The 15216-nt window shown below is 28.9% G+C and overlaps 3 protein-coding genes across 7 annotated transcripts; all 3 read right to left on the reverse strand.

The window, feature by feature from the left end:
- Positions 1 to 66: 66 nt before the first annotated feature.
- Positions 67 to 3942, reverse strand: LOC107074318 (G patch domain-containing protein 1 homolog). Its single transcript, XM_015335658.2, has 5 exons — positions 3741 to 3942; positions 3586 to 3662; positions 3120 to 3498; positions 2804 to 3034; positions 67 to 2732 (listed from the first exon to the last, which is right to left on the reverse strand). The coding sequence occupies exons 2-5, from the start codon at positions 3647 to 3649 to the stop codon at positions 602 to 604; spliced, it is 2805 nt and encodes a 934-aa protein (XP_015191144.2). The 5' UTR covers positions 3650 to 3662; positions 3741 to 3942; the 3' UTR covers positions 67 to 601.
- A 232-nt stretch (positions 3943 to 4174) lies between these two features.
- On the reverse strand, positions 4175 to 6723 carry LOC107074319 (uncharacterized). Of its 2 annotated transcripts, none has more exons than XM_089170607.1 (6): positions 6461 to 6723; positions 6064 to 6251; positions 5786 to 5962; positions 5281 to 5692; positions 5095 to 5139; positions 4175 to 4818 (listed from the first exon to the last, which is right to left on the reverse strand). In XM_089170607.1, exons 1-6 carry the CDS (start codon positions 6489 to 6491, stop codon positions 4391 to 4393), a joined length of 1281 nt encoding a protein of 426 aa, XP_089026733.1. In that variant the 5' UTR covers positions 6492 to 6723; the 3' UTR covers positions 4175 to 4390. The 2 variants fall into 2 exon arrangements, with proteins under 2 accessions (XP_089026733.1, XP_015191145.1); XM_015335659.2 differs by having other exon boundaries at positions 6441 to 6723.
- A 353-nt stretch (positions 6724 to 7076) lies between these two features.
- Positions 7077 to 15147, reverse strand: Caper (RNA-binding protein 39-like protein Caper). Of its 4 annotated transcripts, XM_089170606.1 has the most exons (10): positions 14931 to 15146; positions 14769 to 14842; positions 14342 to 14415; positions 12176 to 12240; positions 10627 to 11001; positions 10331 to 10538; positions 9982 to 10248; positions 9728 to 9903; positions 9445 to 9615; positions 7077 to 8751 (listed from the first exon to the last, which is right to left on the reverse strand). In XM_089170606.1, exons 3-10 carry the CDS (start codon positions 14357 to 14359, stop codon positions 8454 to 8456), a joined length of 1578 nt encoding a protein of 525 aa, XP_089026732.1. In that variant the 5' UTR covers positions 14360 to 14415; positions 14769 to 14842; positions 14931 to 15146; the 3' UTR covers positions 7077 to 8453. The 4 variants fall into 4 exon arrangements, with proteins under 4 accessions (XP_089026732.1, XP_089026731.1, XP_015191140.1 ...); XM_089170605.1 differs by lacking the exon at positions 14342 to 14415 and having other exon boundaries at positions 14931 to 15147; XM_015335654.2 differs by lacking the exon at positions 14342 to 14415 and having other exon boundaries at positions 7077 to 8180; positions 8427 to 8751; positions 14769 to 15147.
- Between the last annotated feature and the right edge of the window lie 69 nt (positions 15148 to 15216).

Below are 15216 nucleotides of genomic sequence, written 5' to 3' on the forward strand. Positions count from 1 at the left end.
TTAAATGTACTCAATAATTTTTTATAATATTATATATTTAAATTGTTTTAAGTAACATCAAAAGCATTGTATTATGTACATCTTTATTATAAAGATAGAAATTTATTTTATTATTTTTAGCGACTGCTCCTATTTAAAAAGCTTCAACATTAATTGAAAAAATGTATTACATTTTTAAATTCGTCCAATTAAATTTTACACTTATAATTACATTTTTATGTCATTTTTAAATAATATATAATTATTCCATTCTCTAGATGCCCACCGATAACATTCAATTCTATAAGAGAAATGAGACAGTATACAGGGTGATTCACTAACTCTTGTCATCTTAATAGCTCCGAAAGTATGATAGCAATAATATATAGCATTGTATTTAGAAAAACTAGCGTAATATTATAGTCTTGAATTTTTCATGCAACTTTTTCTGAATAAACTTTTAAGCTACTATCATACTTTCGGAGCTATTTAGGTAGCAATAGTTAATAAATCACCTTATATATAAATAACAATTACTAATATAATATGTATTATCTAACATATAACACAAAAAATAAATAAAAGCTAAGAAGCTTTCAAGTCTTTTCAAAGGTCTTTTTAATTAACGTTTATGCTTCTTAGATTTCTTTTTACTTTTAGAACTTTTGTGTTCCTTGTGCTTGTGTTTCTTTTTAACTTTTTTCAATTTTTTTGTTTTACGCAACTCAACCCACTTTCCTTCAAATTCTTCTGTAGTTTTTGGTACTACGACACTTTTAAAAATGGGTCTAGAAAATTCTATACTTCTACTGGAATCTGCTATAGCATTGCTGTCTTTGATCAATCTCGAAGGAAGCATCGGACCATATACTGTTTCTGGTATTGGCATTTGAGGTATATCACAGGTTTTATCTTCATTATTATGTTCAACGATGGTCTGCGGTTCTTGAGAAGGCAAATTTGCTTCTTTCTCTTTGATATTACTTTCAATGTCTTCTGTATTGACAGTTGATTTTTTCACAAGATCCTCGAGATCTAATTTTGCAAAAATACCTCTAGGAGGTGATGTATTTCTTGATATGTTAACTTCATTCGATGAGTCACCTATCAACACCGACTTTACTACCTCGTTATCTATATTTTCTTCTGTTTCTGATTCTGATTCGTCACTACTACTGAGAAATATTGCTCTGAAAAGATCTTTCTTTTCTTCCGAATTATATTTATTAGTTTTAACAGTCTCTTCATCTTCAGATTTTTCAGCATCCTTCAAAACTTTAGGTTGTTCCACATTTAGTATTTTATTTTCTTCATTAAGAAATTCTTGTTCAGGATTATTTTTTAAGAATTTAGTTGAAGGTATTTCTTCGACTGTTTTGCCAAATACTTTTTCATACGAAGCTTCAAAGTTCTTCATTTTTTCTGACACTATTTGTGGTTCTTGAGTTTCAATAGAAGTCTTATAATATGTGGGGGATTTAGATACATCATTTTTTATGAATTCATTTCCATATGAAGAAGTAGATGCCTTATTATCTATGTCTTTGGCAGGTATTTCAGTTACTTTTGAAAATCTTGAGGATACATCGAAATCTAATGAACCAAATACAGAAAACTTCGTTTTCTTTTCTACTTTAATTTGCATACCACAACTTCGTGGTTCAGGAATATTAAATCTTTTACATACGATACTTGCAGGTTGCCATTCGATTATATCTCGAGTTAGTTTTCCAAACATTTCCATTTTAGCAGCTTCTTCTTTTTGTTGTTCCAAAGCGTCAGTTAAATTTAGTGTAGATTTATTTAACTCATTTTTATTATCATTATTTGGTACGTTTTTAATCGATTTAGATGGTTCAAATTCAGTAAGCTCCGGATCTTTTTCTAATTTAATTATAGAAAGTGATTCTATACTATCTAATTTACACATATTATTTACATTTAAACACGAACTTTTATTATTTTGATTATTAACCGTTTCTATATCGGCAAATGTAGAAGAACTATTTAAATTAGTTGGTAAATTTAATAATCCGGAAGTGATTTGTTCTCTACCTGTAATACCACCACTGACAAATATTTTTGCATTTAATTTATCCACCCATGGATTATTCACTTGTGTCTTCTGTCTTTCAACTATATTTTTACCAACTTCTACTTTTTGTTCTAATGAATTGGATGGTTCTGACATAACATTAGAAATAGGCATACGAATTGTAGACGATAATATTTCTACAGGTGTATTAACTTGTCCTTGAATTACTTTATCGGTAAAATTAACATCTTCTAAGATTTTAGCCCTTTTTGTAACATTAAGATTCTTTCTCTTTTCATTAAATGATTGATGAGGAATTGGAGGATAAAAACGACTCTTTCTTACAAGATGAATTGCACGATAGTCTTTTGGAAGAGAGGGTAGTGCAAAAATCTTCCTACTATTTAATTTATCTTTTGCTTGCACAAATCCTTCTACAGAATTACTTTCCTTGTCATTTGAAATATTTTCCTTTGACCATCTCGTTTTACTTTTACGTTCTGGTCCTAGTACTGAATCGTATCGAGACATATCTTCTCTTTCATAAATATCCTCATCGTCTGCTTCAAAAGCACCAACTCCAAATGCATGTCCAAATATTGGAAGATTTTTATTATTGCTTTGATAATTATTTTCTTCATTTACCTGATTAGATAAAACATTTTGTCTGTTTAATCCACTGTATCCAATACCAAAGTAATTATCTTTTCCTTTAGACCTATAAAATACAAATATTTAGTATAATCAAATCTGTTAAAAATATATCATTAATTATGAATTAATATTTACCTAAAAGGCTCGTAATCATCAGGAGCAAAAGTAATATCAAGATTTTCATCATCAGAATCATAATTATTATCAATTTCTTTTTCTTCGTTTTTGGGCAACGAACAGCCATATACTTTAACTTTTTCTATCTGTTGTTTTGCTTTGATCTTTTCTTTCTTCGTTATCCTATTTCCTATCCCTTGTCCTGGTCTCCATCCCATTTTCTTTAAAAGAGCGATACCAACTGTTTCTCTATAATTTTTACATCGTATTAAAATATTACATTAATACATATATACATATAATATTATTATAATCAATTTTAATAAACACTTACCTAACAGGCCTCAGAAGTTCTTTTAGTACAGGATTATATGACAGGAATTTATTATTAATCATTTCAGCTCTTCCTCTTTTAACACCTTTTTGACCATGATGTTCGTAATCACTATTGGCTCTTATACCTTTCGGTGCTATGCCAAATATGCTTACATCTTCATCATCCATAAAATCTTCTGGTTGTTGAGCGACTGCTTTCGCTTTAGTACCTCTGGAAGATTTAAATTGCTGTGGTTTCCATCCATCACGAGTTCCAACGGTATTAAAGTATCCCGCAGAAAAACCACCGGTGAATGCACCATGAAATCTACGTCTACCTTGTGCATCATAGGCATATTGATCTTCTACAGTAACAGCTTTTTTTCTTGGTAAATTTTCTGTAAAATTCGTTCAACGTTCAATCAATTAAGATATTATACAACAATATATTTGATATTTATAAAAAAATATTAAATTATTTATACCTTCATCCAGTGGTTCCAAAGCTGTACCAAAAGTAGCATAATTTTCATCCTCGGAATCACTCATTATTATATTAAGTCTATAACAGAATACTTAGTAGTTTACAATAATTAAATAAAAATTGTTATTTAATACTGAATACACTTTGTATACATACATAATATCGTATAGGTTATGTTACATGTCAGTGATTTTGATTAGCATATAACATCGTATAACATCGTATCTCATCGTATCTCATCGTATAACATCGTATCACATCGTAACACATCGTATAGCATCGTATAACATCGTATGCCTTACTATAAATTTGAACTGATATATATATATGTACATCAGTGCCAATACTAATTCATAAATAAAATAATGTTTTTGTTCTCTATAAAATAGTAATAATACGTATATTATATTTAGTAATAAGAAAAAGAAATATATTTAATAACATTGTAATCTCTTTATAAAAGAGTGTTTATTATTTTGTACATTTTATTATAGTATAACTCACATTATGTTTAAAATGCCTTTAAAGAGAAATTAAAATAAATAAATTGTTAATGTTAGTAGTCAAAAACTGAAAAAATATATATCTCCTTTTATTTCTATATATAAATTTATTATTACTAAATGTAACTTATTAAATACGGATACTAATGAATTATTTGTAATAGAATTGTATAACAAGTTTAAGTAACAATTATAATAATTCCTAATAACTAATATATGTATATATTTATATATATATATATTTTAATAATGGTTATTATAATTATCATGATATATAAAAAATATTTATAATCCTCTCCATTCCTATTTACTGTTATTTACAAACGATTTATTATGTTTATTCCGTTTAGCATTATGATAAAGGTAAGAGTGTACACGCAAGCTGTTGCTATTTTTATATTTATTACCACAAAGCTTACATGTAAGAATTTCCAGCGGACCATGAATATAACGAACATGTAATTTTAAATTTTCTCTACGCGTAAAGTTACGAAGGCACCTAGGACACGAATAAACCTGCACTAATTTACCCTTTTCCATCTGAAACGTTGGTCTTATTTCTGAAACTAGACGTAATATTGTTTCTGGGGATAACGCACTATTACGATTACCTTTGTTGTTATATTTACGCCTTTTGCCACAATTATCTGCGTTATATTTACGCCTTTTGCCACGATTAGCTGCGTCATATTTCAAGTTTTTATGTTCTTCAATCACCATATTAGTCAGACCTAGTACATGTATACATATATATTAGACACATGTAAAAGTAACAATATTATGTAACAGTCTACAAGATTTTGTTAATTTAAAAATAGAATTTATTAAATAGAATTTAATTATTCTTAAATGTACAGTAAAAATTTTAGATTTAATATACAATCTAGATATTAAATACTTTTTCTTCTTACAATAGGGAAGAAATAATAGAATTATTGCACTTAGAAATTTGATGCTAATAATTATATTCATTGCATTAATGATATACACCAAGTTGAAACACGTACCAAGAGATTGTCCAGCAGATTTTAATTGCGTATCTGATTCTAAATCTGTAATATTAAATAAAATTATTTCCAAACATTCAATTGATTTATCACAATTCAAATAAATTATTTATAATATCAATTTGAATTTTGTGTGTGTGTGCGTGTGTGTGTGTAGCATAATTGTAAATACTTTTATTTTGTTACCTGATTTCTGTATATTCTCAATATTACAAAATACATTATTTGGCGTATTTGATTTATACATTGCTTTATCCATATCAGCCATATAATTAGAGGATTCATATTGCATTTCTTCCAAGTGATTTATGTTAGAAGTACAGTCAAAAGGTTCCTTTGCAGTCTGATCGTTATAAAATAATGTTTTTTCAAAATTACAATCCGTATTAGAAATAACATTTTTTGAATATGGAATTTCATTAGTTACATTTCTTTCCACATTATTAAAATTCTTTATGACAGAATCCGAGGAAGAAAAAACAGTATTTTCTTTTTGTACCTCTTTATCATTCAAAGATTCTGTTAATTTATCGCTCTGACAAATATCGTCAAAATAATCTAATTTGTCATCGCTATCGTCCAACGTTTTGTCTTTTTTCTAAAACCAAGGAACAATAAGTTTATTGATACGATATTTAACCCCTAATGTGTTAAATCATAATGCAAGGGATTAATAAAGGTAACAACGTACCTCCTTTCTTTCTGTAGTTAATCCTTTTATTTGTAATATTTCAGCTACTTTTAAAAAATTACTAATATCCTCTTGCTTAATACTAACTTCTCCTTGATACATAAATTGGAGTATGGCAAATAAGTCACGATAATTGACATCTTGTAATATTACAATTGGATGTTTACAAGAATTTTCCTACAATATAAATATATTATCACAAGTATCTAAGAAATTATATTAATAGTTATCAATATAGGAAAATTTTTGTCATTAATATTTATTTAATTATGATTTACCTTAAAAATTCTATTGAAGTAACTACTACAAACTGATAATATCAATTTATGCGCTCTTAAAATCTGTCCTTCCGCTGTCAAAGTTACATCGACAAGCTGCTCGTCAATTAATAAAGTATATAAACCAGAAGATAAATTTCTTGGGAAACTATTCCATATTAAAGAAAATTGTTCTCCAGACATCGTTGCTGTAATAAAATAAACAAGAAAAACAAATACATTTTTAAAAATGATATAGGTTATTTATAATTTACAAATGAATTTATAAATAAAAATAAAGTATTATGTAATACAATTGATAGAATATAGATATTTTTAAAAGATAATATTATATTAAAAAATACAATTATAAGAAATACCTTGATAAAATAACTTACAGAGAATATAAAGTATTTACTTTTTATACTTGTCTCCCTCCTTCTATGCATGTACACATGAATATGTATATGTGTATGTATATGTTTATGATTAAAAACATATGACAATTATAAACGTGATATTGCAATAAGATAGTTTTTATTCATTTTAAATATTTAAAAAAAAATGTTTTAATTATTTGCAATTTGATTTATTGTTAATCTTAAAGTAAAATGTGATATAGACAGACTATAATTGTAAGTAAAATGGGTAAATTTCGTATCATGCAATGAAAATGCAAGTATGGAGGTTATATACTATTTGATTTGCCAGTTTTATTCGCGCGAAATTTAAATTTAATACATGAATTTAAAATTATTAAAGTAAAATAAAAATTATCTTTTATATTACATAATTTATAAATTATTTGATCATAAAACAATATAAGATATATAACTATTTAGAAAAAAATACATACACAAAAGTAGAATTGTAAATTTAATTATGTAAAGTATATTTGAATCAATGATTATCGTATATTTTATTAATTTCAACAATGTTTCTTAACATTTTTAATATGACGTATTAATGTATTTTATAATTGTTCAATATAAAGAAAAGGAGTATTTTTATAACATGAAAATAATAATATAATGTATCATTTATAAAAATTTGTTTATATTTGAAAGTATGATCTTTAATAAGTCGAACCATTTGACCATTACATATTTACATGAATAACACGATTTAATCTTAACGTAACTATATAGACAAAATAATAAATCCATTAATTTATTCAATTAACATCGAACTCACTATTTAATGCACGTATGAATAATAATTAAATAAAATTTAAAAGAAATTTACTGACTGCAATATGAGCGATAAATATTAATTTCTATATTTTTAAAATACATTGCGCCTTTTTTTACATTTATGAACATTCATATAGAATTGTAGTATGTATAGAGATTATTTATTGTATTTTCTTTTTTTATATAGGTTGGTCATATAAAATTTGCAAAGATTTAATCTTTCAAAGGCAGATTTTCTTTCATTATAAATTCTTAATATAAATAATTATGTAAATTCTACTAATGTAATAACTTACTTAACTTTGATTAATAATAATTTTCTAAATTCGTACAGAATAATACTTCGCCAGAGAACAAGTTTTTGTATTTATATATATTATATTCACATACTTAACATGATAATTTGGAAATTTTCACAAATGATTTTCTACAATGACAGTGCTTTTGACCAGAATAATATACATCAATTATGATTTATCACTTCGGGAACACTGGTGAAATTTAATATTTGCAGCAATGAACTTTCGAATTCCTAATGCCAATTAATAATAATAATAATAATAATATTAACTAACGTAATAATGCGTTTAAGTTTTTTTTATTAAATCCTATTATTATTCTGTACACAGCTGTTGGTTGCTAGTAACAAAATAAAAATAATAATAAATGAAATATATGATCCTTAGATATTATAAGTTTTTAACCCTTTCGCTACTACAGGTGACTATAGTCACCCACCACAAAACGCTACATGGACATGACTGGTGACTATAGTTACCTGTCGCATCTCTTACAGAAATGGAGCCAAAGTAATGTTACAAAGTCGTTTTTGAAACAAAAGTCTTGGCTTTGAATGTTGTTGAAGACTGTTGCGCGCTTAATGTTCGTACTTTCAGCACGGTGCTTCGTTCGACGCAAGGCACTCCACGGCGAGGACCGCTGTAGCTAAAGGGTTAAAATAGAAGAACTAATTGTGAAAAAAAATATTATACAATTAAACACAAATGATACTTAATTTAATATATCGTGAAGAATATTAAAAAACGTTTTCTTTTTTCTTCTTTTCTATTTTCTTTTTTTTAAGCGCGGTTTGTTTTTAAGGGAAAGAGAATGGAGAAAAGGAGAAGGAGAAAGAGGAGAAGGAATAGAAGGATATCAGCACAATTATTGTAATGCTACCAAAAAATGTACATTTTAAGTGGTCTGATTCACTTGAGATCATATTCCCCGCCGAGGTGCAGTTGGGACCAATAATTGAATAGCAGTCATAGCATCTGGGAAAAGAGAATGGTAATTTACAACTGGTACATAAGCAGCAGTTATAACACGACCAGCAAACCACCGGCCGTGTAATGAATTAACTGCAGCAACTGCCGTTGCTATTGATGGACATTTAACATAAACATTCCCTTGTGGAGAAGCTTGATCCACATATACGTGTAATACACCGCCATGTTTATTACATTCTTCTATTACATCATCACGTATTTCTTTTGCCCAATTTGGATTTGTTTCACTGTAACAAAACATATTGCATTAGATTTTTGTTTTCTCTTCTTTTTATACAGAACGATTTAAAAATAAAATAGATAAATTCGCGTTTATTTAAAAATGTTCATGTTAGATAACCATTCTATCACTGACATTTATTATATTTGTGTAGCGATATAAAAATGGTATATTTATTTAATCTTGCATATTTGTTCCTCCAGTAAAAGTAAGTACTCAAACTGGATCTACTTATATATGCTTAATGCAATTATTAACCCTTTCGCTACTACGAGCGACTATAGTCGCTCTCCATGTGATGCCACTCAGGTACTACGGGCGACTATAGTCGCTTTCCATGTGATGCCGCTCAGGTACTACGGGCGACTATAGTCGCTCCCGCTAAAGATGTCGCGTAATTGTATATATGATAAGCGCTGCAGTTACTATGCACAGAGTATCTCACTCTAAACATGCCGCATGAGTCTTTCGTTTCGCATCATTTGTTTTTTACGGGCTTTAATAATAAACCAAATGCCTCGATCATAAGTCTTACGACACCGGCTCGAACGTTGCGTGCACCGTGTACTGTTTCGGTGTAGCGCGCCGTACTGCGGGAGTACCTCAGCGGAGATCCGTCCCGTAGCGAAAGGGTTAAATAACGTTAATTTATTTTTTCTGTATCCTTAAACATCTATAAATTGTCATAAAATATACTTACTTTTGTGGATCAAACATGTTTGATAGCATGAAACATTGTGTGGCTATTGGTGGCGCAGCTTGCGGTGGTGGTGGTGGAGCAGAGATAACAGGTGCCATATTTAATGCATTAGCTGCTGCTGGAGGTATTTCGAGACCAGTACCTTCAGCCAATTTGAACATTAATTGTAATCTATAAAATGAACATTGGATAATTTAATTAAATATATAGAACATAATTATACAAACAACAATGAAATTAAATAATGCAATGCATATATATTTTTGATTCACTATAAATTTACCTGCCAGTTGCACCAAGATCAATACCACTTCGATCTAATTCATCTGTATCTAGAAGTGAAGGACCTTGAATTAAATCAGTGCGTTCTGTTACATTTCCAACTTTCATTGGTCTACCAGCTAGCTCAAAACCATTTAATTGTTCTAATGCTTTCTTAGCATCGTCCGCATTTCTAAACTGTAAATATATTGGTAATAGTTAATTAATAAAAATTGATATAAATTTATAATACGATTGCATGCAAATAAAACTTACCGTTAAAAAGCCATAACCTTTACTTCTACCAGTTTCAGGATCCATGATTAATTGAATGTTATCAATTTTTCCAAACGGTTCAAAAATCCCACGAAGCATCTCTTCTGTTATATTGAAGTGAAGTGAACCTACGTATAATCTCATAGGTCCTGTTTGTCCTTTAGGCATTAAATTTGGCATAGAATTACCCATCCGATTTTTCTCTGCTTGAGTGTGTTGTACTACTATAGGAACGCCAAGTAACTTTTGACCTGATAATCCAAGCGCCTAAATAAAATTAATAAAAAATATTAAAGACATTAAATATAATTATCAAATCAAATAAACAAAAAAAAAAAAAATGGCTTACAAGTGTAACGCTTTCAGGATCTTTAAATTCGACATATGCAATTCCTTTGAATCGTCTCGTTTTGTTACATGTAATCAGTCTAACATCTTGAACTTTGCCAACACTAGAGAAAAATTCTTCCAAGTCACGTGCACGTATCCGTTGACTTAGTTGCATGCAGAATACTGTACGAGCATCTCTTTCCTCAGGTGTCAACTCATCGTTCCTACTAAAAATGAAAAATAATGTTAAAAGAAATCTTTCTAACTGAAATTTTTATTGAAAACTTTAATGTATTATTCTAATTAAATACTTACATGCCAAGAGGACTAACACCTTTACCAAAAGGTGGTCGAGCCCTAGGTAATGTGATAGGTGTAAGAGATCTTTTTCTTCTTCTGTCTCTGTCTCTTCGATCTCGGTCTCTATCTCCATCTCTGTCTCGGTCACGATCTCGCCTGTCTCTCGATCGGGATCTTCGTCTGCGTTCACGATCTCTTTCACGATCCCTGTCTCTATCCCTGTCTCTATCCCTGTCACGATCCCTGTCACGATCCCTATCTCTGTCCCTGTCCCTGTCCCTGTCTCTGTCTCTGTCCCTGTCTCTATCCCTGTCCCTGTCGCGATCACGGCGGTCTTTGTCTCGGCGGTCGCGAGATCGTGAACGGGAACGAGAACGATGCTTGCTTTTCCTAAAAACAGAAACATAAGAATTAGGGAGAAAAATATAATATCCAAACATGATCTTTAATGATAACATGTCTTTGTACAATAAATTTAATATTTAATTATTTTTATATTCTATATTCTCCAAATATTTCTTAATTTATATATTGTCAAATGTATGTTTAATTATCTACGAATAAGATAAACAACGCGCTTATGATAGTAAATGATGAATTTATTTTTCATATATATATATATATATATATATATATATATATATATACAATTTCTGTTCACAATAGAAGATATTATGTGAATGCATATTTTCATATCTTTGAATTTAAGTTTTCTTTTTCTTTTAAGGACTTTATTATCAATAATATAATTAACTCCTTGCACTATGATTTAATGCATAGAGCTATGTGTCATATTCAGTGCGTTATTTCCTGCTTCCTATGTTTGGTCCGTAAAATTTATAACGAGTAGAATCCGTGTTTCTTATATTTGGGCTGTAAATCGTATCCACGAGTCTCACGCGTTGTTATAGTGCAAGGGGTTAAATATAGCAATTTATGAATACTTTTACAAACAAAATTATTATCTTTTTGGATGGAAACATTGTATTGTTCCTACAATGAAACTGATTGTCTTAAATATTTATATTTTTTTTGCTTTCTTTCTTTTTTCTTTTAGTTCAAATACAAATGACCACTTACTGTAAATAAATTTATCTTCAATTATTCTTGGTCCTATGTACTTACCATTTAGAAGACTAACCTTTGGAATTATCAAAATAACCGCATTTACACTAATTGAATGGATTCTATAACAAAGAGAATATAACTTCAAATGGCCATTGCTAAGATAAGTTTATATTCATCTTTAATATTGCATTAATTAAACTTGTGATCTGCTGAATAATTTGTGTCGAAAAGAATACTTTTTTTCACTTTTACTATAATAATTTTTAAAAGAGAGCCTATTCATTTACATGCTGTATAAAAACTTATATTATTAAGATGTGCTAATTGGCCATCTTAAAAAATTGATGTTAAAAGTAACATAGATATGTATAAAAAGAAAATACTTTCTACTATACCTTACATACAAAGTATTTAAGAAAATGAGAATAAAAGTAAAAATGATGGTAATAATGATAATAATAATAATAATGATAAAAAAGATATTTTATAAACTCACCCAGATGTTTTGCGACTAGACTCATTTTCCTTGGAGGACTTGTCTTTGGATGAGGAGTCCTGCTCCTACGAACAGCAAACAGTTGAATGCCATGCCAGCCAGCCGATGTGGCAGGGGTTGCGCGAACAAGGGGACAAAAAGCAAATCATTGAACGTTAGTAGGTTTCATAATAATGAGTTTTGTGCATGTTCAACATTTTGAATTGAAACAGTAGCTATAAAAACTTAAATGTAACATTAAGTTGACTTTGCTAGTAATGAAAACGTTGATAATTCTCCCTTGAGCACGAAATTTTGCGAATATAGAGATGATTGCCGGATGGTGGTACAACTCTTGTGCTCTTTTGTCTTTTCCAGGCAGACTTTAGCGGTCTCAGGGCGGCTGAGATAAAGGAATAGCAATAGAGAACAAGAGAGACGGGGTGAGCTTAGTGTTGCGAGTCGTCGCATACACCTTACTCAGACTTACCAATAGTTTTATCGGGTTTTAGGAAAGCATTGCAATCTTGGGTTGAGCATGCCTTGGTCTTAAACTACCAATGGCCAACCACACATCCTTTTTCTTCTGTAAAAGAGAGCCCTCATCAAAGACAGTACGTTTTTAATGTAACACGTGATGTGAACCCTAATTGCTAGCCTAAAGCCCTTGCATGCTTAATATAATAGCTACTCCACGATGAAATATAATGATTAATGGTCATTCCTGCGTTACATTTTTGTATCATATTGATATATTAATATTCAAAAGTTATTTTACGTGATCAAGATATTGAAATAAAATGTATATAACTTATAGAGAAATTCTCAATTTAAAAATAAGACCTTTGCATGTATTGTTTCTTTTTTAAATAGAACATTTTTATGAATGTGTATTTTCTGAAAACATGTTCATCTGTGCATTACTCTATCTTTTACACTTTTCATTACGCACCAGTTTACCATGTGTTTATGTCTCACTGTACAAGGTAATATTATATTAAAATATTTCTAATACCAAGACCACACACTCTACTCTATGTGTATTCACATGAGAACGCTGATATGATACTTTTGAAAAATGAATGTAATAAAGATATGAGTTTCAAATATATTTATATGATTATATGACCATTGAATAGATTGGAAAGTTTTATCAATTTCCTATAATATAGTTTTATTATGTGAATACACGATTTTTTATTTTTATGAAATACAAAATATTGTGGTATGGTATACTGTATATATTACAGTAGCACATGTATATAGTATCCTTATACAAGGAGCAATAATCAATGATAATGAACAATGTATATAATTTTATGAAATATTTTTATGTAAAAGAAAAGAAAAGAAAAGAAAAAAAAGAAAAGAAAAGAAGAAAAAAAGAGATAGAAAAAGATATAAATAAGAATTTCCATACTAATAAAAATAAGGCATATTTACTATTATACAACAATAAAATTACATCATAATAAACATATAGTTTTTGAATATTCTATTAAGTATGGTTAATAATAATACAAAATATATACCTTACTATGACTTCATTTCTTTTCATTTAATGTTAATCATTTAAACTTGACAAGAAGAAGATAACAGAGAGACAATAAAAACATTTTTCCTCAGACACTAGTTTCCTTAATTAAAACCGAAATAAACTTGGCATAATTTAAATAAACTATGAATGATGCTTTATACTGTAATCAACTGTTGTATGTCGATAAATAATTATGTAGATAAATAATAAGAACGAATAAATTAGTAATAACTTATGAAAGTAAAGAAAAAGGAATGAACATTGAACAAAATGTGTCTCAAGGAAAATAGATATCCACCTATCGAAGTAAGAAATTGTTTCTGTACCAGTGCCTCTTCAGCATAAGTCGTATATCGCTAAGTAACCATAGTTTGTATAAAAATCTAATATATATTTAGTAATTTATAATATATTATCTAAACATTTTTGGAAAAAAAAACAACGACAACAAAAAAGTAGGTTAATATTAAATATTGTAAATATAAATATATTAATATTATTGAAAAATCATTAATAGAATCTTCCTTCCCTGAAATGCAGTACTTGACCATAGCGATACTAGCTACATCCTAATTATTAACAAAATTATGTTTCATCAAAATAAAATAAAAGAAGTACAGAATGATGTTAGTGATGACTTGTCTTAATACCTCGTATTTCAAGTGCATTCTAGGAACTCGCTGCCGAACATCCTACGAGCGCGAGGGTACATGTTACGTACCATCTATAAGTACAAAAAATGGAGGTATTGATCAATAGAATAGAATCAGTCAAGGATGTACTTTGTTCTACATGTATATATTGAGAGAGGAGGAGGATATATATGTATATATATATATATATATATATTTATTTATATATATAAAGAGAAAGAGAGAGAGAGAGAAAAAGAGATTATTAATCTTTTTTTTATCTTAACAGACGACGAATACGCTCAAAATACGAACGCACCGTACTGCATCAACATAATGAAATAATTATAGGAGAAGAACAAATCGGGAATTCGAACACAAGATAGATTGATATATGTATATATAGAAAAATAAAAGACCGTGTAGCCTTGGAATGTTCTCTTACCCCTTTTCTATATGGTGCTTCCAGCATCGCTTCGACATCCAATTCCTCCGCCATTGCGCGAGTTGGAGAATTTTCTGAAATTCCACGCATTAGCACACGACAAATAAATATAATACACGCGAGTATCGAAAGAAAACTATAGTTTAGAATTAGAAAACGTACGGTTTGTTACGATTTATATATTTTTTATATTTATATATATAGTATATATATATACATATATATGTGTTGTGTGTATATATATATATATTTATTATTTAAGGGATTTCAATTTTTTTCTATTCTAATACAAAAATAAGTTCAACGCACAATATCGCGATTATACGTAAGATGGCCGAAAGAAAATGGACGCTATCACAAGTATTGCAACTAATCGCTATTTTAACGGAAATGACGTAAACAACATGGATACATCACAAGATACCAACGTCTAAAACCAAAGAATTAT

This window comes from Polistes dominula, unplaced genomic scaffold (genome assembly GCF_049000335.1).
Source record: "Polistes dominula isolate Pdom_NZ unplaced genomic scaffold, Pdom_raw_medaka contig_79, whole genome shotgun sequence".
Lineage (NCBI taxonomy): Eukaryota > Metazoa > Arthropoda > Insecta > Hymenoptera > Vespidae > Polistes > Polistes dominula.